At 37.1% G+C, this 21,241-nt stretch overlaps 2 protein-coding genes across 8 annotated transcripts in view; one reads left to right on the plus strand and one right to left on the minus strand.

The window, feature by feature from the left end:
* The window catches only part of LOC142337623 (ubiquitin-conjugating enzyme E2-17 kDa-like), a 461,614-nt gene that overhangs the window by 132,814 nt on the left and 307,559 nt on the right, over positions 1 to 21,241 (minus strand). The gene's annotated exons all lie outside the window — the stretch shown is intronic.
* The window catches only part of LOC142337619 (rho guanine nucleotide exchange factor 7-like), a 111,922-nt gene continuing 105,086 nt past the window's right edge, over positions 14,406 to 21,241 (plus strand). For all 7 annotated transcript variants that reach the window (XM_075386974.1, XM_075386975.1, XM_075386976.1 and 4 more), the window contains exons 1-4: positions 14,406 to 14,670; positions 14,909 to 15,017; positions 18,156 to 18,223; positions 19,576 to 19,670. In XM_075386974.1, the coding sequence (XP_075243089.1) occupies positions 14,497 to 14,670; positions 14,909 to 15,017; positions 18,156 to 18,223; positions 19,576 to 19,670 (446 nt within the window). In that variant the 5' untranslated portion in view covers positions 14,406 to 14,496. The remainder of the gene's footprint in view (positions 14,671 to 14,908; positions 15,018 to 18,155; positions 18,224 to 19,575; positions 19,671 to 21,241) is intronic.

A 21,241-nucleotide genomic window follows, 5' to 3' on the forward strand; every position in this document is an offset into this window, starting at 1 on the left:
TAAAGATGGTTTACATTTCCATTTCTAGGGTAATCTTATGTTTGATTGTTTTTAACCCGCATGTTTGAATTCTTCATTCGTTAGTTAATCATGTGTTTTCAGACTACTAGGAGAATCCCTTATTTATATCCCATCTACATATGCGAGGAGTCACATTGCTCAAAATGTTCAAAACAAATAAAGGGTGGAGCGGTTTGGTGGAACGGTCAAAATTTCAAATTTTAATCTAAACTTTGCTCTATATAAACTGTTTAGTTGTTTTTTTCATTCAAACGTTTAAACTGTTCCCTCATACTTCAATCTCTCTTTTAACCACTTCTGTAAAGATTGTATACATTTCCATTTCTAGAGTAATCTTATGTTTGATTGTTTTTTAACCGGCATGTTTGAATTCTTCATTCGTTAGGTAATCATGTGTTTTCAGACTACTAGGAGCATCCCTTATTTATATCCCATCTACATGTGCGAGGAGTCACATTGCTCAAAATGTTCAAAACATATAAAGGGTGGAGCGGTTTGGTGTTACTCATGCGCCACTTACCAGCACGTTAAGTGTAGCGGACTCAGCGCTAGCCGATAACAGAATGAGAACTTCCACTGTGTAAGCTGCAAAAAGAAAGCAACTCTCATCTCCTCAGAGGGACCGCAACTCTCATCTCCTCATACCGCAACAACGCTAAAACATTAATCGACTGATAACCAGGCATTGCAAGCTCCTAGGAAAGCCTGTCTTGAACCCTGCCGTTACTGCTTGAACCTGCAGGAAGTGCAGGAAGGCAATAGGAGCTTATGGAGAACACCTACAAACAAATAGTTCACTGGAAAGCAATCCTTGAATTGACAAGAAAACAATCCTTGAATTTTTACGCGAGTTTGATTTATCTGGCGAACAATGAACATCCAAAGCGTTTACTATACCATCTATGTGTGATTAAAAAACTCAATGCCTCAATGATTAGAAAGTCTACCATGAAGACGCATGGAAGTCATGGCCCTTCCGACCTGTATTCCAATAAATGGCAAAGGCTTTTGATATCCTTTAAGTCGTCCTCAAGTGATCTATATAAAACAATTGCTCAACTAGCCGTCCGCATAGCTACGTCTCTTTTGATTTTCCTTCTTCCGTATAATTCATATTGAATGGTAGCACTTGATAATGGCCCCGGTGTACAACCGATAGGAATTGGGTAAGACCTCAGGCGAATTATAGGAAGAACTGCTGTAAAATGTATTAAAACCGACCTTTTGGTAAAAGGTGCTGATCAACCACTCTGTTTATTTCAAAATGCAGAAACTAAACGAGCAATAAAAACATTGAGAGCTGCTTTCAAAAATACAGATTCGGAGGCGATCTTGCTGATCGACGCAAAAAAAAGCTTTCCATAGTCTCAACCGTGATCATGCCTTTAGAAAAATTGAAAAAATACCCTTCTTTCTTTCATTTTGCATGTAATTCATAAAGTGAACCGTCAAAGTTGTATATCAACAAATAATCAATATTGTCTCATGAAGGTACAACCCACGGCCACCCCCTTGAGATTTCGATGAATGGAATTTCCAATATCCCCTTAATTGAACTTCTTAGCAATTGCTCCACAATTCAAAAGTACCATGCCAACGGTGGCAACACTGTCGGCTCTCTTGACAACTTCAAAGTTTTTTGACTCATTGAAAGAACATGGTCTTGTCTTTCTTACGATCTTACAAAATGCCACATCATTACCAAAGAACATCTTTTTGAAAAATCTCAGAAGATTGTTTTAATACGAAGAGGAAAAATTAGACGGTAGTAGAGTACTTGTTATTGTAATATGTTCTAATAATGTGAAAAAGAAATTTATAGAAAGATCAATAAAAAACAGAAATCGTTGTTATAAAAGATGGCCGTTCATGTTAACGTTTCACCTCAACACATTGACCTTCTTAGCTCGTTCAACATCAAAAATTGGAGACCTGTTAGAAGGATTTGAGAAATCAACCTACGATTAGCTATTACCTAATCTGTTAAAATTTTCCGCCTATAATCAAAAATACAGAACATATTTTCGTTGCCGATAAAGGAGGGTGGCCTGAACATCCTTAAACCTGAAGATAGTTTTAAGTATTATGAACGATCTCTTCAACTTTCGAGTCCCTTATCCCTATTTCTGCCCGAAACCGAACTAAAACAACAACAAATCATACATGAAATAAATATAAATTGAAAAAAATAGCTTGGTATCAAATTAAAACAGACGAAAATTAGAAGCGGATTGAATAAAAATGAGATTCACTAACTTGACTCAGCTAAAGAAAAGAAAGCATCAAGCTGGATGAACCCTATTCCATTAAAGGGATATGACTTTGATCTAACAAAATGCAAGTTTCGTGATAACATTGCCCTTCGGTATGGCTTGGACCCAGTGAAATCACTATCACTATGAGCATGCAACGAAAACTTCTCTGTAACACGTGGCCTGAACTATCCGAAAAGAGGATACAACAAAACGAGACATAATGAACTTTGCAATTCCTTTGCGAACTTGTTAAGTGACGTCATGAAAGCAGTAGCGAAATCGATAAGTACAATGAAATAATTAAAAAGAACGAAGAATGAACAAAGAAAAATTACAAACTGAAATATTAAGAAAAGACGACATAAATTCAGAAGCAACTATATAAAATAATACGAAGAATAACTGAGGTTAAGAGAGCAACATTTTGTCCGCTTTTCGTTAAATACACAATAGAGCTCGCCCCATGAGCTCCAAAAGCGCTTAAACAAATGGCATCAAAGCTCTCTGCGCAAAAAGAGGACAGCTACGCTGATATCAAGATGTTCACTGGAAAGCAATTTTTTTACGCTGCAAGAAACAATACAGCACTTATGCTTAGCAAATTTTTGAATGATATCCTGTCTGCCAATTCCAATAGTTCCAACGCGGAAATACATTGTACTGCGCAATGGTGATGCCTCATTTAATTCTTTCAAGAACAGGAAAGAAGAATGACGCCTCAAATAATTAAGCCATTGCAGGACGGTTAGATCAATGGGTTAAGTGGTATATATATTCCCTGTTTCTTGAAGCAAAATCTATACAGGAGCGTATGAGCAGAACTAAAGCAAAACAATCTGTTGATGAATACATAAAATTTGATAAATACAAATCATTAAAAGAGATCTCTAAGGTCATTCCAACTCTTACAGAAATAGCGAAAGGTGGAGTCCTCTTTTTAACTGAAAAAGTTGACAAAAAAGCAGTCCTTGATTTGTCACGCGAGTTTGATATATCTAACGAACAATGAACAACCAGAGCGTTTTTACCATACCATCTATGTGTGTTTAAAAACTCAATGCCTCAATGATTAGAAAGTCTGCCATGAAGACGCTTGGAAGTCATGGCCCTTCCGGCCTGGATTCCAAAAAATGGCAAAGGCTTATGACATCCTTTAAGTTGTCCTCAACTGATCCATGCAAAACAATTGCTCAACTAGCAGTCCACATAGCTACGTCTCTTTCGATTTTCTGATTTCGACGCAAAAAGTTCGACGCAAAAAAAGCTTTCCATAGTCTCAACCGTGATCATGCCTTTAGAAAAATTGAAAAATTATACCCTTCATTCTTTCATTTTGCATGCAAGTCATAAAGTGAACCCTCAAAGTTGTATATCAACAAATAATCAATATTGTCTCATGAAGGTACAACACACGGCCACCCTCTTGGGATTTCGATGTATGGAATTTCCAATATCCCCTTAATTGAACTTCTTAGCAACTGCTTCACAATTCAAAAGTACCATGCCAACGATGGCAACACTGTCGGCTCTCTTGACAACTTCAAAAAGTTTTTTGACTCATTGAAAGAACATGGTCTTGTCTTTCTTGCGATCTTACAAAATGCCACATCATTACCAAAGAACATATTTTTGAAAAATCTCAGAAGATTTTTTAATACGAAGAGGAAAAATTAGACGGTAGTAGAGTACTTGGTATTGTAATATGTTCTAATAATGTGAAAAAGAAAATTTTAGAAAGATCAATAAAAACAGAAATCGTTGTTATAAAAGATGGCCGTTCATGTTAACGTTTCACCTCAACACATTGACCTTCTTAGCTCGTTCAACATCAAAATATAGAGACCTGTTAGAAGAATTTGAGAAATCAACCAACGATTAGCTATTACCTAATCTGTTAAAGTTCTCCGCCTATAATCAAAAATACAGAACATTTTTTCGTTGCCCATAAAGGAGGGTGGCCTGAACATCCTTAAACCTGAAGATAATTTTAAGTATTATGAACGATCTGTTCAACTTTCTTGTCCTTATCCCTATCTCTGCCCGAAACTGAGCTAAAACAACACTGAGCAAATCATTCATGAAATAAATATAAATTGAAAGAAATAGCTTGGTATCAAATCAAAACAGACGAAAATTAAAAGCGGATTGAAGAAAAACAAGATTCACTAACTTGACTCAGCTAAAGAAAATAGAGCATCAAGCTGGATGAATCCTATGCCATTAAAAGGATATCACTTTGATCTAGCAAAATGCGAGTTTCGTGATAACATTGCCCTTCAGGATGGCTTGGACCCAGTGAAATCACTATCACTATGCGCATGCAACGAAAACTTCTCTGTAACACGTGGCCTGAACTATCCGAAAAAAGGATACAACAAAATGAGACATAATGAACTTTGCAATTCCTTTGCGAACTTGTTAAGTGATGTCCTGAAAGCAGTAGCGAAATCTATAAGTACAATGAATAATTAAAAAGAACGAAGAATGAACAAAGAAAAATTACAAACCTGAAATCTTCAGAAAAGACGACATAAACTCAGAAGCAACAATATAAAATCTTACGAAGAATAACTGAGGTTGAGAGAGTAACATTTTTTCCGCTTTTCGTTAAATACACAATAGAGCTCGCCCCATGAGCTTCAAAAGCGCTTAAACAAATGGCATCAAATCTCTCTGCGAGAAAAGAGGACAGCTACGCTGATATCAAGTAGTTCACTGGAAAGCAATTTTTTTACGCTGCAAGAAACATTACAGGACTTATGTTTAGCAAATCTTTGAATGCTATCCTGTCTGCCAATTCCAATAGTTCCAACGCGGAAACGCAACGTACTGCGCAATGGTGATGCCTCATTTAATTCTTTCAAGAACAGGAGAGAAGAATGACGCCTCAAATAACTAAGCCCTTGCAGGACGGTTAGACCAATGGGTAAAGTGGTATATATATTCCCTGTTTCTTGAAGCAAAATCTATACAGGAGCGTATGAGCAGAACTAAAGCAAAACAATCTGTTGATGAATACATAAAATTTGATAAATACATATCATTAAACGAGATCTCTAATGTCATTCCAACTCTTACAGAAATAGCGAAAAGGGAAGTCCTCTTTTTAACTCAAAAAGTTGACAAAAAAGCAGTTCTTGATTTGTCACGCGAGTTTGATATATCTAACGAACAATGAACAACCAAAGCGTTTACAATACCATCTATGTGTGTTTAAAAACTCAATGCCTCAATGATTAGAAAGTCTGCCATGAAGACGCTTGGAAGTCATGGCCCTTCCGGCTTGGATTCCAACAAATGGCAAAGGCTTATGACATCCTTTAAATTTTCCTCAACTGATCTATGCAAAACAATTGCTCAACTAGCAGTCCGCATAGCTACCTCTCTTTTGATTTTCCTTCTTCCGTATAATTCATATTGAATGGTAGCACTTGATAATGGCCCCGGTGTACAACCGATAGGAATTGGGGAAGACCTCAGGCGAATTATTGGAAGAACTACTGTAAAATGTATTAGAAGCAACCTTTTGATAAAAGGTGCTGATCAACCACTCTGTTAAGTTCACAAAGCAAGAACTAAACGAGCAATTGAAACATTGACAGCTGCTTTTAAAAATACAGATTCGGAGGCGATCTTGCTGATCGACGCAAAAAAGCTTTCTATATTCTCAACCGTGATATTGTCCTTAGAAAAATTGAGAAATTATACCCTTCTTTCTTTCATTTCGTATGTAATTCATAAAGTGAACCGTTGATTTTGTGTATCAACAAACAATCAATATTGTCTCATGAAGGTGCAACCCACGGCCACTCCCCTGCGATTTCGATGTATGGAATTTCCAATATCCCCTTAATTGAACTTCTCAGCAATTGCTTCACAATTCAGAAGTACCATGCCTACGATGGCAACACTGTCGGCTCTCCTGACAACTTCAAAATTTTTTTTTTGACTCATTGAAAAAACATGGTCTTGTCTTTCTTACGATCTTACCAAATGCCACATCATTGCCAAAGAACATCTTTTTGAAAAAGCTCAGAAAGTTTTTTTAAGACAAAGAGGAAAAATTACACGGTAGTAGAGTACTTGTTTTTGTAATATGTTCTAATAAAGTGGAAAATAAATTTTTAGAAAGATCAATAAAAAAACAGAATCACTGTTATAAAAGATGGCCGTTCATGTTAACGTTTCACCTCAACACATTGACGTTCTTAGCCCGTTCAACATCAAAAAATGGAGACCTGTTAGAAGAATTTTTGAAATCATCTTACGATTAGCTATTATCTAATCTATTAAACTTTTCTGCCTCTAATCAAAAATACAGAACGTCTTTTCGTTGCCGATAAAGGAGGGTGGCCTGAACATCCTTAAACCTGAAGATAGTTTTAAGTATTATGAACGATCAGTTCAACTTTCGAGTCTGTTATCCCTATCTCTACCCGAAGCCGAACTAAAACAACAACAAATCATACTTGCAATAAATTGAAAAAAAGAGCTTGGTATCAAATCAAAACAGACGAAAATTAAAAGCGGACTGAATAAAGTCGAGATTCACTCACTTGACTCAGCTAAGGAAAAGAGAGCACCAGGCTGGATGAACCCTATGCCATTAAAAGGTTATCACTTTAATCTAACAAAAAGAGAGTTTCGTGATAACATTGCCCTTCGGTATGGCTGGGACACAGTGAAATCACTATCACTATGCACATGCAACGAGAACTTCACTGTAACACGTGACCTCAACTATCCGAAAAGAGGTTACAACAAAATGAGACATAATGAGCTTTGCGATTCCTTTGCGAACTTGTTAAATGATGTCCTGAAAGCAGTAGCCAAATCTATAAGTACAATGAATCAATTTAAAAGAACGAAGAATGAACAAAAAAAATTTAATTAATTACACACCAAAATCTTAAGAAAAGACGACATAAACTCAGAAGCAACAATATAAAATATTACGAAGAATAACTGAGGTTGAGAGAGCAACTTTTTGTCCGCTTTTCGTTAAAAGCACAATAGAGCTCGCCCCATGAGCTTCAAAAGCGCTTAAACAGATGGCATCAAAGCTCTCTGCGCGAAAAGAGGACAGCTACGCTGATATCAGGTAGTTCACTGGAAAGCAATTTTTTTACGCTGCAAGAAACAATACAGGACTTATGTTTAGCAAATCTTTGAATGATATCCTGTCTGCCAATTCCAATAGTTCCAACGCGGAAATGCAACGTACTGCGCAATGGTGATGCCTCATCTAATTCTTTCAAGAACAGGAAAGAAGAATGACGCCTCGAATAACTAAACCATTGCAGGACGGTTAGATCAATGGGTAAAGTGGTATATATATTCCCTGTTTCTTGAAGTAAAATCTATAGAGGAGCGTATGAGCAGAACTAAAGCAAAACAATCTGTCGATGAATACATAAAATTTGATAAATACATATTATTAAAAGAAATCTCTAATGTCATTCCAACTCATACAGAAATAGCGAAAAGTGGTGTCCTTTTTTAACTGAAAAAATTGACAAGAAAGCAGTCCTTAATTTCTTACGCGAGTTTGATTTATGTAACGAACAATGAACATCAAAAGCGTTTACCATACCATCTATGTGTGTTCAACAACTCAATGCCTCAATGATTAGAAAGTCTGCCTTGAAGACGCATGGAAGTCATGGCCATTCAGGCCTGGACTCCAACAAATGGCAAAGGCTTATGACATCCTATAAGTTGTCCTCATCTAATCTATGCAAAACAATTGCTCAACTAGCAGCCCGCATAGCTACGTCTCTTTTGATTTTCCTTCTTCCGTATAATTCATTTTGAATGCTAGCACTTGATGATGGCCCCGGTGTACAAACGATAGGAATTGGGGAAGCCTCAGGCGAATTATTGGAAGAATTACTGTAAAATGTATTAAAACCAACCTTTCGATAAAAGGTGCTGATCAACTACTCTGTTCAGTTCAAAAAGCAAGAACTAAACGAGCAATTAAAACCTTGGGAGCTGCTTCCAAAAACACAGATTCGGAGGCGATCTTGCTGATCGAAGCAAAAAAAGCTTTCCATAGTCTCAACCGTGATAATGCCCTTAAAAAAATTGAGAAATTATACTCTTCTTTCTTTCATTTTGTATGTAATTCATAAAGTGAACCGTCAAATTTGTATATCAACAAATAATCAATATTGTCTCATGAAGGTACAACCCACGGCCACCCCTTGCAATTTTGATGTATAGAATTTCCAATATCCCCTCAATTGAACATCTTAGCAGTTGCTTCACAATTCAAAAATACCTTGCCAACGATGGCAACACTGTCGGCTCTCTTAACAACTTCAAAGAATTTTTTGACTCATTGAAAAAATATGGTCTTGTCTTTCTTACGATCTTAACAAATGCCTTATCATTACCAAAGAACATCTTTTTGAAAAAGCTCAAAAGATTTTTTTTTAAGACGAAGAGGAAAAATTAGACGGTAGTAGAGTACTTGGTATTGTAATATGTTCTAAAAATGTGGAGAAGAAATCTTGAAAGATCTAAATGATGGCCGTTCATGTTAACGTTTCACCTCAACACATTGACGTTCTTAGCCCGTTCAACATCAAAAAATGCAGACCTGTTAGAAGAATTTTTGAAATCAACCTACGATTAGCTATTATCTAATCTATTACACTTTTCCGCCTCTAATCAAAAATACAGAACATCTTTTCGTTGCCGATAAAGGAGGGTGGCCTGAACATCCTTAAACCTGAAGATAGTTTTAAGTATTATGAACGATCAGTTCAACTTTCGAGTCCGTTATCCCTATCTCTACCCGAAGCCGAACTAAAACAACAACAAATCATACATGAAATAAATTGAAAAATAGAGCTTGGTATCAATTCGAAACAGACGAAAATTAAAAGCGGATTGAATAACAACGAGATTCACTCACTTGACTCAGCTAAGGAAAAGAGAGCATCAAGCTGGATGAACCCTATTCCATTAAAAGGATATCACTTTGATCTAACAAAAAGCGAGTTTTGTGATAACATTGCCCTTCGGTATGGCTTGGACCCAGTGAAATCACTATCACTATGCGCATGCAACGAAAACTTCTTTTTAACACGTGGCTTAAACTATCCGAAAAGAGGATACAACAAAATGAGACATAATGAACTTTGCCATTCCTTTGCGAACTTGTTAAGTGATGTCCTGAAAGCAGTAGCGATATCTATAAGTACAATGAATTAATTAAAAAGAACGAAGAATGAGCAAAGAAAAATTTAATTAATTACAAACATTACAAGACCGTCAGATCAATGGTTAAAGTGGGATATAGATTCCCTGTTTCTTGAAGCAAAATCTATACAGGAGCGTATGAGCAGAACTAAAGCAAAACAATCTGTTGATGAATATATAAAATTTGATAAATACATATCAACAAAAAAATCTCTAATGTCATTCCAACTCTTACAGAAATAGCAAAAGATGGTGTCCTTTCTTCAACTGAAAAAATTGACAAGAAAACAGTCCTTGATTTCTTACGCAAGTTTGATTTATCTAGCGAACAATGAACATCCAAAGCGTTTACCGTACCATCTATGTGTGTTTAAAAACTCAATGCCTCAATGATTAGAAAGTCTGCCATGAAGACGCATAAAAGTCATGGCCATTTTGGACTGGATTCCAACAAGTGGCAAAGGCTTATGACATCCTTTAACTAGTCCTCAACTGATCCATGCAAAACAATTGCTCAACTAGCAGTCCACATAGCTACGTCTCTTTCGATTTTCTGATTTCGACGCAAAAAGTTCGACGCAAAAAAAGCTTTCCATAGTCTCAACCGTGATCATGCCTTTAGAAAAATTGAAAAATTATACCCTTCATTCTTTCATTTTGCATGCAAGTCATAAAGTGAACCCTCAAAGTTGTATATCAACAAATAATCAATATTGTCTCATGAAGGTACAACCCACGGCCACCCTCTTGGGATTTCGATGTATGGAATTTCCAATATCTCCTTTATTGAATTTCTTAGCAATTGCTTCACAATTCAAAAGTACATTGCCAACGGCGGCAAAACTGTCGGTTCATGTTAACGTTTCACCTCAAAACATTTATAAATTGTTCACTTCTTCAGTTCAGCAGAAATTGACCTTCTTAGCTCGTACAAAGCCGAACCAAAGCAACAAAAATTATACATAAAAAAATTAAAGAAAGAGCTGGGTATCAAATCAAAAAGGACGAGATTTAAAGGCGGATTGAATAACAAAGAGATTCACTCACTTGACTCAGCTGCGGAAAAGAGACTTCCGTGATAACATTGCCCTTCGGTATGGCTGGGACCCAGTGAAATTGCTATCACTAATCGCATGCAACGAAAAAAACTTCCTTGTAACACGTGGCCTCAACTATCCGAAAAGAGGATACAACAAAATGAGACATAATGAACTTTGCGATTCCTTTGCGAACTTGTTCAGTGTTATCCGGAAAGCAGCAGCGAAATCTTTAAGTACAATGAATCAATTGAAAAGAACGAATAATGAACAAAGAAAATTTTAATTATTTACAAACCGAAATCTTAAGAAAAGACGACATAAACTCAGAAGCAACAATATAAAATATAAGGAAGAATAACTGAGAATGAGAGAGCAATATTTCGTCCGCTTTTCAACAAATGCACTGTAGAGCTCGCCCCATGAGCTTCAGAAGCGCTTAAACAAATATCAAAGCTCTCTGCGCGAAAAGGGGACAGCTACGCTAATATCATATCAAAGAAAATCAGCTTTGCTCTGCTAAGGAGTTCCATCCTCTGCATTCGTTGTGCAAGGACGCTTAGGCGGCGCAAAATTATCGATGCTTCCATGTGAGCTGTGTTTAAGGAAGGGAGGCTGTTAGTTCGACTCATCTTCTTTCGTCATGTGTGGCTTTCTAATGCTGTCTGACTTTTTTTATAGCTTTCTCAGCCAATGTTTGTATAAATTATCACTTTGTGAAATGCAATTCCCCAACACTGGCTGAATATTGCCTGGTCCAGGGCCCTGCAAACATACGTCTTCATAGAGCATTTCGTGTTCTTTGAATCTATCAATATAATGCTAATATATACAAACAGATTGAGAAAATAAAACAAAAGACAGACAGCATTAGAAAACAAAAAACTAATGACAAAAATAGATGAGTCACAGGAACCGCCTCCCTTCTTCAACCACAGCTCCCATTGAAGCATCGACCATTTTGCGCCCTCTAAGCGTCCTTGACCGAAGAACTCAGAGGACGGAACTCCTTAGGAGAGTAAAGCTGATTTTTTTGATATGATAGCGTAGCTGTCCTCTTTTCGCGGAGAGAGAGCTTTGATGCCTTTTGTTTCAGCGCTTTCGAAGCTGATGGGGTCAACTCCACAGTGCATGTGAAGAAAAACGGACAAAATGTTGCTCTGTCAACCTCAGTCATTATTCGTAATATTTTGTATTGTTGCGTCTGAGTATATGTTGTGGTTTCTTACGATTTCGGTTTGTAATTAATTTAGCAATTTTTTGCGAACAACTAATTCCTGAACACGGCAACCTTCCACACTATTGACATAGGTTTTGTTTGGTTTTTGGATTTCGCGTGGTTTTTTAATTAGTTTAAATTGAGGCACATTCACAAGGTATAGAAAATGACAGTGATCAGATAAATTCGTGAAATTAGATTCTTCAGTTAAATCCGGATAGATTCTGTAACCTTGTTTTATTGCAATGCCAGCGTCTGTGTACAATTTTTTTGTTTCCGTCGAGTTGTGCGTAAGGTCCACACAATAGAGAATTGCTACACTGTACAATAAGATTCCCCTGGGTATATCTTTTTGGGACTTTTGTCCCAAGTCTTTTGGTAATACTTCTTCGTTTTTGGGGAGTGTCGTTAGCAAACGGCATCGCGTATTCATTATTTTTCTCCTATCTTAGGCTGAGCTTACTCTGCAAGAAAACGCAAATTCTTTTGTGGGCTTCATGATACTTCTCAAAAGTAGCACAGAACTTCTCCAACGCCAATGGCTCTAACGCCAAGGTTTTTTTGATTGGTATGAGGAGACATACGTTGTATGATGGCAAATGTTCATCGGGAAATTTTTTGCTGCCTGACTTGATGGCATTTTTAGATAAAACTTTTGAAGTATCGGCAGATTTTTCTTGAAGTATGTCACAAAAGGTATTCGTTCAATGGCTTTAAATCCTGATGGACCATTGATTCCATATTGGCTGAGTTGTCCTTGAATCTTGTCATAATGCGCCTCTTTTAGATAGCGTTTAAAACTGACTGACCGTGGCTTCGATGGGTTGTCATGGCCGCCATTTGAGAGATGAGATATTTTCAGATGATTGTTGTTAACAGATGAGGGTTGTCATGGCCGCCTTGTTTTCAGGTATAGAGGGTTGATATATAATGGAAATTAATTCTTGTTGAAAAACAAAATAGTCTGGATTGGCTTTGGCTTGTGAGGGTTATGGGTTCTTCGTGTAGTTCACGTTCAGTTTTTCCTTTGATTTCGTCCTTCTGAGTGAAGATACCGAATGAGTGCTCTCCTGTAATGCACTTAATCGTGTTCGATATTTTTGCGCTTTCCAGGAACTGTTGAATTGTTTTAGGTCACTGTGCTTTCTGCTAGAATTTATTCCGAAGCTTCTTGCAGGTCTTTGGCTTCAAGAGAAATATCGTCGAGATTACCCTTTCACCTCTGTCGAAGCCACCCAGGAAGCGTTTCGGCTAACCTATCGCTGACGTTTTTCACTCATGCGAGAGATAATTGTTGCAACCTAAAACTATAAGGGTGTCAAAAGGCTTTGGAATTTTTTGTATACGCAATTGACAAATTTTTGTCCCTTTGTTTTTAGCACAATTTTCAAAATGACGAAAACTCGAACAGAGAAAGCGCGCAGCGAATTCACCTTTAAAACCTGTCGAATTGGAAACCGCCTAGAAAATTTAATAAACTTAAGGGAACCATCTGGACTAAAAGAGCGATTATTACGTACAATGTGGAATTTTTTCGAGAAGAAATTTTCTGAGCTAAATATTTGCACTTGGCAATTGTTCTGCGATTGTCAAAACTGTAGAAACTATTGGACATTATTTTAATTTGATGACTGGGACTTTAGACCCTTCAGCACAGCTGTAAATCCCCAACAACAACAACAATATGCACGCCAAGGAAAGTTTCTTTATAAGTTTGTCCAATCTGTTCTTCGATTGTGCGCAAAAAGTCCGAAATATCATTGATTAGTATTTAGTCGCTGAGCAATGCGTTTATTGGGTTGTAAATCATTGTGGTAGACAGTAGTTAGGTTTTGGAGTAGTTAGGAATTGTGAAAAAATATGCCACGTGCGTCTTGGGTTGCAAATAGAATGCACCGACTAAGCTTAGGGGAGAGGGAACACAGGGAAAAAGTCCGAACTTTGAAGTATTAGTTCCCATGAATTGCCATTTGGCCAACCAATTAATTTGTTTTGGAGACCTCAGCAATCAACTTAGTGGCGGGCATTAAGAACTTGGAGCTGTTTCAAAAGAAATTGCTGAAGTGGGTGCTAGAAAGGGACAAGCAAGAAGAACTCCGACTATGCCACGCAACTGAAGAATCTAATCCTGTTCATGCAATTGAATGATATCGTACTGCTGAGAAAACTGTACTCTGAAGAAAAATCAATTGATCTGCCAGAAGTTGTTGAGATGAAAGCGAGAGTCTCCGATGTATTTAACTTGAAGAAGAGAACAGAAAAGGCGAGAGGCGAATTTGTATTCCGTACATGCAGAGCTCTGAACACATTGCATTATTACGTCGACATATTGGACACGATTGGGTTGAAAAATCGTATAATTGAGACAATGTGGAAGTTTCCTACAACTCCACTGAATTCTCAACAACAGCAACAACAATAAATTGTTCCCTACTGACCTTCTATGGGCAACATTTAAAAATCGAGAATATCTGCCTTAATTGCATGAATTGTTTCAAATCGAACTCCAGCAAAAATCTTGCTTGAGCGACATTATTTCACTTGGTTTTTGTTAGTTGAAATGACTATGACGGGATGCGGTGTTGACCAATAGTGGCTTGACCAACTCGCTGTTCACTACTATTATGGGCTTGACTTTGAACGTCTCCTTTTCTTTTCAGAGCAGAATGGTTTTCTGTAGGTTTTTCATTCAAACTCTTACATATTCAGCGGTGCGTATTATTTAGAGCTCAATTGGTCTGTTTCTGACTGAGTAATGTCGGCCCCACAGTCAGTACCACCCGTGCCATTCACCGCAAAAGCGTTGTACAATTTTGTTGGAAATCACGAAGATGAGCTTCAATTCAAGAAAGGTGACTGTCTAACTGTATTGCAAGTTGTGGATGGGGGATGGTGGGAAGGACAACTTCAAATACCTGGCGCACAACAGGCAACATGATCAATATTCAATTCGCTCTATAGACATCAAAATATATTTGATAGATATAAGTTATTGACGTCCAAGTACGTTATACCCCAAGTTACAAAATGTATATCAATACAAAGTAAATTGTTGTAGAATACTATAGGACGTACGTTTGAGTTTTGCAAATAATAAAACGTAAGAGATCCACTTTGATACATGTTTGGGATGTAAAGGAAATTGAATACTGATCTCCATCGTGAAGGGAACGGGACCAATTGGTTGGTTTCCAGCTAACCACATTAAAGTTGTTGCATCTGATGTGACGGCCAAGGAACCGTCTCCCCTCTCAGCTCTTCACTCTCACAGTGAATGTAAGTTTAATCTAAATAATTCTAGTAGGAGCGGTGTCCGGAAAACTAGCCGACGTGAATATTAGCCGAAAAAGTGAAAATGTGGCTTAGTAGCAGAAATAATTGCACGAGATAATTGCTGTAAGCAAACATAAGTGGGACGCGCAATTATCTAACTCGATTACACATGAAAATAACGCATTTGGCCATGCCTCGCGGGCCATGGCCATGCCTCAGCGGCCTATGGGACTTGATATGAATCTCTCACAACCGAACAAAATATCACGATCGTTCTCAAATCTGATTGGTTAAAATCTTTTCGGCTAATTTTCCTTTCGGCTCAATTTCCTAGCACCAGTAGGAACACACGTTTTTACTATATTATATTCAATATTGAAAATTTCGTCATTTTAAAGCTGTATTTTTCAACAGAGTTAAGTTTTCAAACGTTAGGGATTGCCGCGTTCAGTGTTTTTGTTCCTTTCCATACATGTAGAGCGTGCATTTCATTCTTCCAATTTTTGTCCAGTCGTTCGGATTGATCTACTGTCACCGATTATCTATTTTTTGGTAAATTGTTCCATTTTTTGTTTTTCCCCGAAACTTTTAGCAGAGTTGATCTAGCTGTAAAAATCCCCCTGCTTGTTAATACTTTTGTTTAATGTCAAAAAGGCCATTTTTCACCTTAGTCGTTTTCTATGCCTTCGGCGCACATTGAAGTGAAGTCCATAAGATAAATGCATACATTAGCAATGTTGTGCCCATACTCACCTTTGCCTCTCAAAAATGGAGGCCTTGTCGTAAAAACGTGACCGAAATTAAACATGTGCAAAAAATGGCATCCAAGTAGATACTTGATTGTTCATTGCCCTAAAAAGAAAGACTCAAATCTCGCGGGGAGTTACCTTTGTGTCCATACATCGAGATTCACAACATCTTGTATTTGTTTGCTTTGCAAAACGTAAAGTACGAGAGATAAACCTGGACTCCCAATTAATAAGCACCACCTGCAACACGACCAGACAAGGTGAACTCAACACACCGAAAACTTGGTTAAGCAAACGTTCTTACGAACAAAGTTACTGTTTAACGTCCTGCTGAAGATGTACAAACCTTACAGAAACGAGTTAAATAAATAAGTACAAAAATCTACTGGAATTTCTTCGAGAATGACTTCTCAGACGAAGACGAGTCCAATCTCAAAATTCAGAATCAACTAAAGGCAGACTGTACAGTGATCCTGGAAGGGGTGAAAACCACTGGGCGTAATTCCTTAAATCTCTAACTACTACTACTACAAGCCGTTTTTCCTGATTTGACTCATGATCTGAAGATCAAGCTACTGTCATCCTTGAGCCAATGATTAGCTGATATAACAAGCTGCCACAATTTTCCTAGTTCTGTTAAGTGCCAAACCGATTTACGTCTACTTTTCCTATCAGATTTGTTGGCAAAGTTGATCGGTTTCAGCTGACTTGATTTCTAGGTCATTTAGCTTTTTTGGTTAAATTTAAAGCTGAATCATAAATTTAACTAAAAAATTGATGTTTCAAATTCTTATCTTTTGGCAAGAGGCGTTAAAATTGTAACGATTTCAAACTGACAATGCAAAGAGTACAACAACACTGAAGAGAGATTTATTAAACGTGTGCTCGAGCTGGTTATATTAAAAAAATCATCGATTGAAAATTCACGGATTGAAAATTATCGAATGCCTCATTCTACTTCACGCTGCTTCTTTGTAGGGACTTCGTAGCAAAATGGTACCAAATAATTTGCTCCGTGGATGCCACGCGTTATTTGTTCTTTGAATGCCATGCTCAATTGTAAACTAGAAAAATTGTTTGCTATAGTTTTCATGTATATCAGGAGTAAACATCTGTGCAATTGGATTCAGTTACGGGCAAATAAAATTACAGAGAACGGCAAGGTACTAATTTTTCAAAATATTAATTTAGAGTTCAAAGAAAAAACTTCTCTTTTTTATGTTTTTCAAATTTTTTCCTTAGGGTCTTCAAATTTTTTCCTTTTAGAAGTTGTAATTTTTTTGTTCGGATAATATCGAAAACCAGTTGCAGAGTGAGTAAACTTTGGAAATCATATGCGGTGAATTTTTGTAAGAAATGCGGTGAAATATTTATTTTCACCGCATTCATCGCAATCACCGCATTTCTTACAAAAATTCACCGTATAACTCCAAAAAAAACTTTTATAAAAATTGAAAACTAGTAACAAGTAACTAAACTAGTAATTAGACTAGCAACTAGTAAGAGGAAGAGAAAGAACCCGTGAAAAGTAAATGAAAAATTGTTCTTTTTTGTTTGATACTCTGTTTTACGACGTTATAAAGAAATGTTCATTCTGTTTTTGTTTAATATGTATAAGTTATAAGGTATTTATTATAATGACTAAATGATTATAATATGATTATATCTTTTTTAATTGTTCTCAAACAAAGTTTGTAGAAATATGATTGGTTTTGTTCTTTTTGCGATTTTTCGTCTGACGCATTTGACTTTTCGTCCTCAAAAACAGATGAACAGGTAGCGGGTATTAAGTTCTCTTAGAGCCTTTCAGCTCACTAGTCTCCAAGCATGTGATTCACAGAAACTGTTTTGGAGACTTATGGTATGAAGGGCGGTTGTTAGAGGTTGGCCCCCACCCCCAACAACAACCTCTCCCCTCACTTCACACCAATCCCCACCCCTGCACATCGTTCATGCCGTTGTGGCCCTGCGCAGCCAAAGACGCCCTCCCACTGTTGACCGCCATCTAGGGGCTACGCAACGTCAACGTGTTCTGCATTCTGTTTTGCGGTAGCTGAATGTCTTATAAAGAAAGAGTTTGAACCATTTTGATCAAGATATGAGAAAGTCATATAGCTACATTTTCAGAATTTGCTATGGCTGAGATGTGGTAGACGTCTCGTCTACAACTGTCAAGGCGATAGTTATGTAATAGTGATGTAATCTGTAATTTTTTATACGTCTGGTGGTTGCGGACCGCTGTTCATGGCCATGACTGCATTCTTTATTGGATGTAGTCCGGAACCCGCATGCTGGTTATCGCGGACTTTAATTGTTCCGCTAGTGCAATTTTCTGATTTCGGTTGGTTTTGGCCGGTGACAATAACCCAAACAAAAGTTTGGTGTGTTTTAGCTTCGTCTTCAAACAAACAGGCGACAGATACTCCAAAAGCATCGCATAAAACATCTCACTATTCCTTAGTTAGTATCTCGTATGATAATTCTTCATCGCTAACATCTAGTGTTAACAATCATTTACATAGCGTCAAGCTGAGTTATATCATTAAAGTCTTTCATTCAATCAATTTATATCACTGTTCATCACATGAGTGTCACATCTATTCGCAATATGCGTCAACATAAATGATTTAATAAAATCTGGGATGGAATTTTACGCTTTTGTCGTAAGGAAGTACTCAGTGATTTTAAGCAGAGTCATATAGACTTGCTTAAAATGCACAGCTTGCTCGTTTGAAAAATGAGGAAATTGCATGAAGTCCACTTCTGGTTATGTGTATAGGAACTTCTGGCATTTTAAATTCTGGCACTGCAAATTCTGGGGTTTTAAAACTAGCTTGTGCGTGTTTCAACAGACATTTTTTATGGGGGTGTGCAAAATAGATCCGATGAAATTTGTGATCAAATTGCATCTTTGTGCTGCTTTGTTTTTTAGGTAGATACGGTTAGTATAGCAGCTGAAGGGGAGAAGTGCTGAAAGCTTTTGTGTATTCTTGGCTTCGTGTCATTTTACCATTGTCATTATATTATGATGCTGCCGCCACTGCTTTGAATTGCGGAGAGCACTTGAATGTGATATCGCAACTGTGCATGTTAAATATAAAGATGTTGTTGGTATTGATTGAAACCAAAGTTGATTTTAACTGAGTAATAAAAAATTTAAACAGGTCACAAATTACGCATGAGTAAAGGGCATATTATGATGCTGTAGTAGTAGTAGATGGAATAGGGTGTTAGGACGAAATACCCAATAGTTTACCCTTTTTGTCAGATTCAGAATTGCTTAAGCGTAACAGTGCATAAGTGAGGCAGCTTTTTTTAAAGTATACACTCTGAAACTTTCTCGTGTGAAATCACGATTTTTTGTGTGATTCACACGAGAACAATTTAGTGTGTAGTTAAAAAGTTTTAAACGGTAGACCAGTTCGAGTGGCCATGCCTCAGTGGGACATTGGGACTCGATATAAAGCTATCGCAACCCGACATGAGATCAAATTATCCGCTTTAGGATACTAAAACATAATAAAAGCTTACTTTTTACTGGAATATTGAAGCAAAAAGAATTTGGGTATTATGACGTTGCGTAAATCTTTATGTAAACTTGGAATAGAAACGACTACTTAAGTACGTGGAAACGAGTTGTCCTCCGCGAGGAAGTAATGCTTGTCTTTTTATGCATCAGCTGGTTAATTTTAAATTAATTGCATAAGTTGTGAAGACGAGAAAAAAATCGATTGTTGTCAAACAGAGTTTTGCCAGAGAAACGTAGACTTTTAACTTGTGGGTTCTACAAATCAAGGGAAGATTGTTTTCAGGGACTGTATTCGTTGCTGGAGTCTCAGATTAGATTCGAAGAATGTCTCAACAATCTCTTAGAGAAGTCACTTATACCCCTCGGAAACAGCAACATGTAAGTCAACAACCCAACTCATTAAGTTGTGTAAAATAAAAATTGAAGATGATTAATAGCCGCCGTCGGCCTCAACGGATTTTATTTAGGCGCTCCTCTTTTTTTTATAGCCGCGAAGCGATAGCGGCTATTATTGGGGACATCGTGGTTTTTTACAATTCAAAGAATTTGAATTGTTTTGGGGCGCTGCGCTGTCTTTTTTTTAAGATCTGTTCAAACATTTTCACGATTTTTGAAATCAAATTGGAGTAGTGATTTTGCTCACGCCGAAACAGGAATTGGAGAGATAAAGCGAGTGGTTTTGCGGCTTGAATTTTCTTTGCTCTATTTTTAAAGTAGAGTGAGATAACGGTGTTTGAACAAAAATTCGCTTTCTAGCTAGTGGTTTTTGTTCACATGCGGCAATTTCAATTCGATTTTTTTATTACTGTTTTTTCGATTTTTTGGATTGGATTTTTTTTTCTAAATGGTTTTCCCAATCCATTCAGAGTTCATTCTAGTCCTAGTTTTTTTTTTGTTTGAACCAAATTCCCACTTGTTTTTTTCTGTTCGCTAGTTTTTTTCTGTTCACATTCGGCATTTTGACATGGATTTTTTGTTTTTAAATTTTGTTGATCAAAAGGACTTGTTCTGCTATGTTTTTTTAATTCGCCGTCTCCATCGATAAATTCTTACGACCTGATTTCTTGGAATTTACTTTTTCAATGACTTCAGTGACTTCTACTGCTTTGCAATTAAAATTTGTGTGCATAGCTTCATATCTGCTGTTAGGTCAATTGGGTAACTTACCTAGCTCAAAAATGACTTCTGTACTCACTTATAGAATTTTAAATTTTATGAACTTTTAATAATTAAGGATTAGTAGTGTGCATCTAAGTAGAGCCAAACTTATATGCCCTAATTCTTGAGTATTAGTCTAGAGTTTTTGATTTCGAATATAAATTTTGAAAAAGATCTTCAAGTTTTTTTCCTTATAGACCGTATGCGTCTTAAAATTGACAGTCCGAATCTAACCCAAAAAGTCTAGTGGTTTTTTAAAGGACTGGTGGTCGATCTGTCTATCTTATTTCTTTAGTTGTTTCAGTTCATGGAAGGCCACAAGCGTCTATCGTGGCTTTTTTCCGACAATCTGCCGGCTATGTTTTCACAGTTCGAAGAATTTGATTTGTTTTGGGGCGCTGTTTTTCTTCTACTCGAGGAGAAGTGTTTTTTCTAATTGCTCTCAAACGAAGTTTGTAGCAATTATATCAGTCCTGTGGTCTTTGTGATTTTGTGCTTGACCGATTTTTCGTCTGACTCATTTGACTTTTCGTCCTCAAAAACTAGCAAAACAGGTAGCGCTCAGAGGGAATTAAGTTCCCCCAATCAATCTTGTCTCACTAAACCGTTGCTAGATACTGAGGAAGGCAATTGCTCGCCGGTCGTTTGAGAGCAATTCGCCCGACGTTATTCTGTTATGTTTAATCAATTTTCTTGACTGAATTTTAAACCAGGAAATGAAACGGATGACAAAATTGGGAGTGGTTTGAGAATTGAACAAAATTGAAGAGTGGAGCGAAAACAGAATGTTT

This window comes from Convolutriloba macropyga, chromosome 4, assembly GCF_964194025.1.
Source record: "Convolutriloba macropyga chromosome 4, txConMacr16.3, whole genome shotgun sequence".
In the NCBI taxonomy this organism is placed as follows: Eukaryota; Metazoa; Xenacoelomorpha; order Acoela; family Convolutidae; genus Convolutriloba; species Convolutriloba macropyga.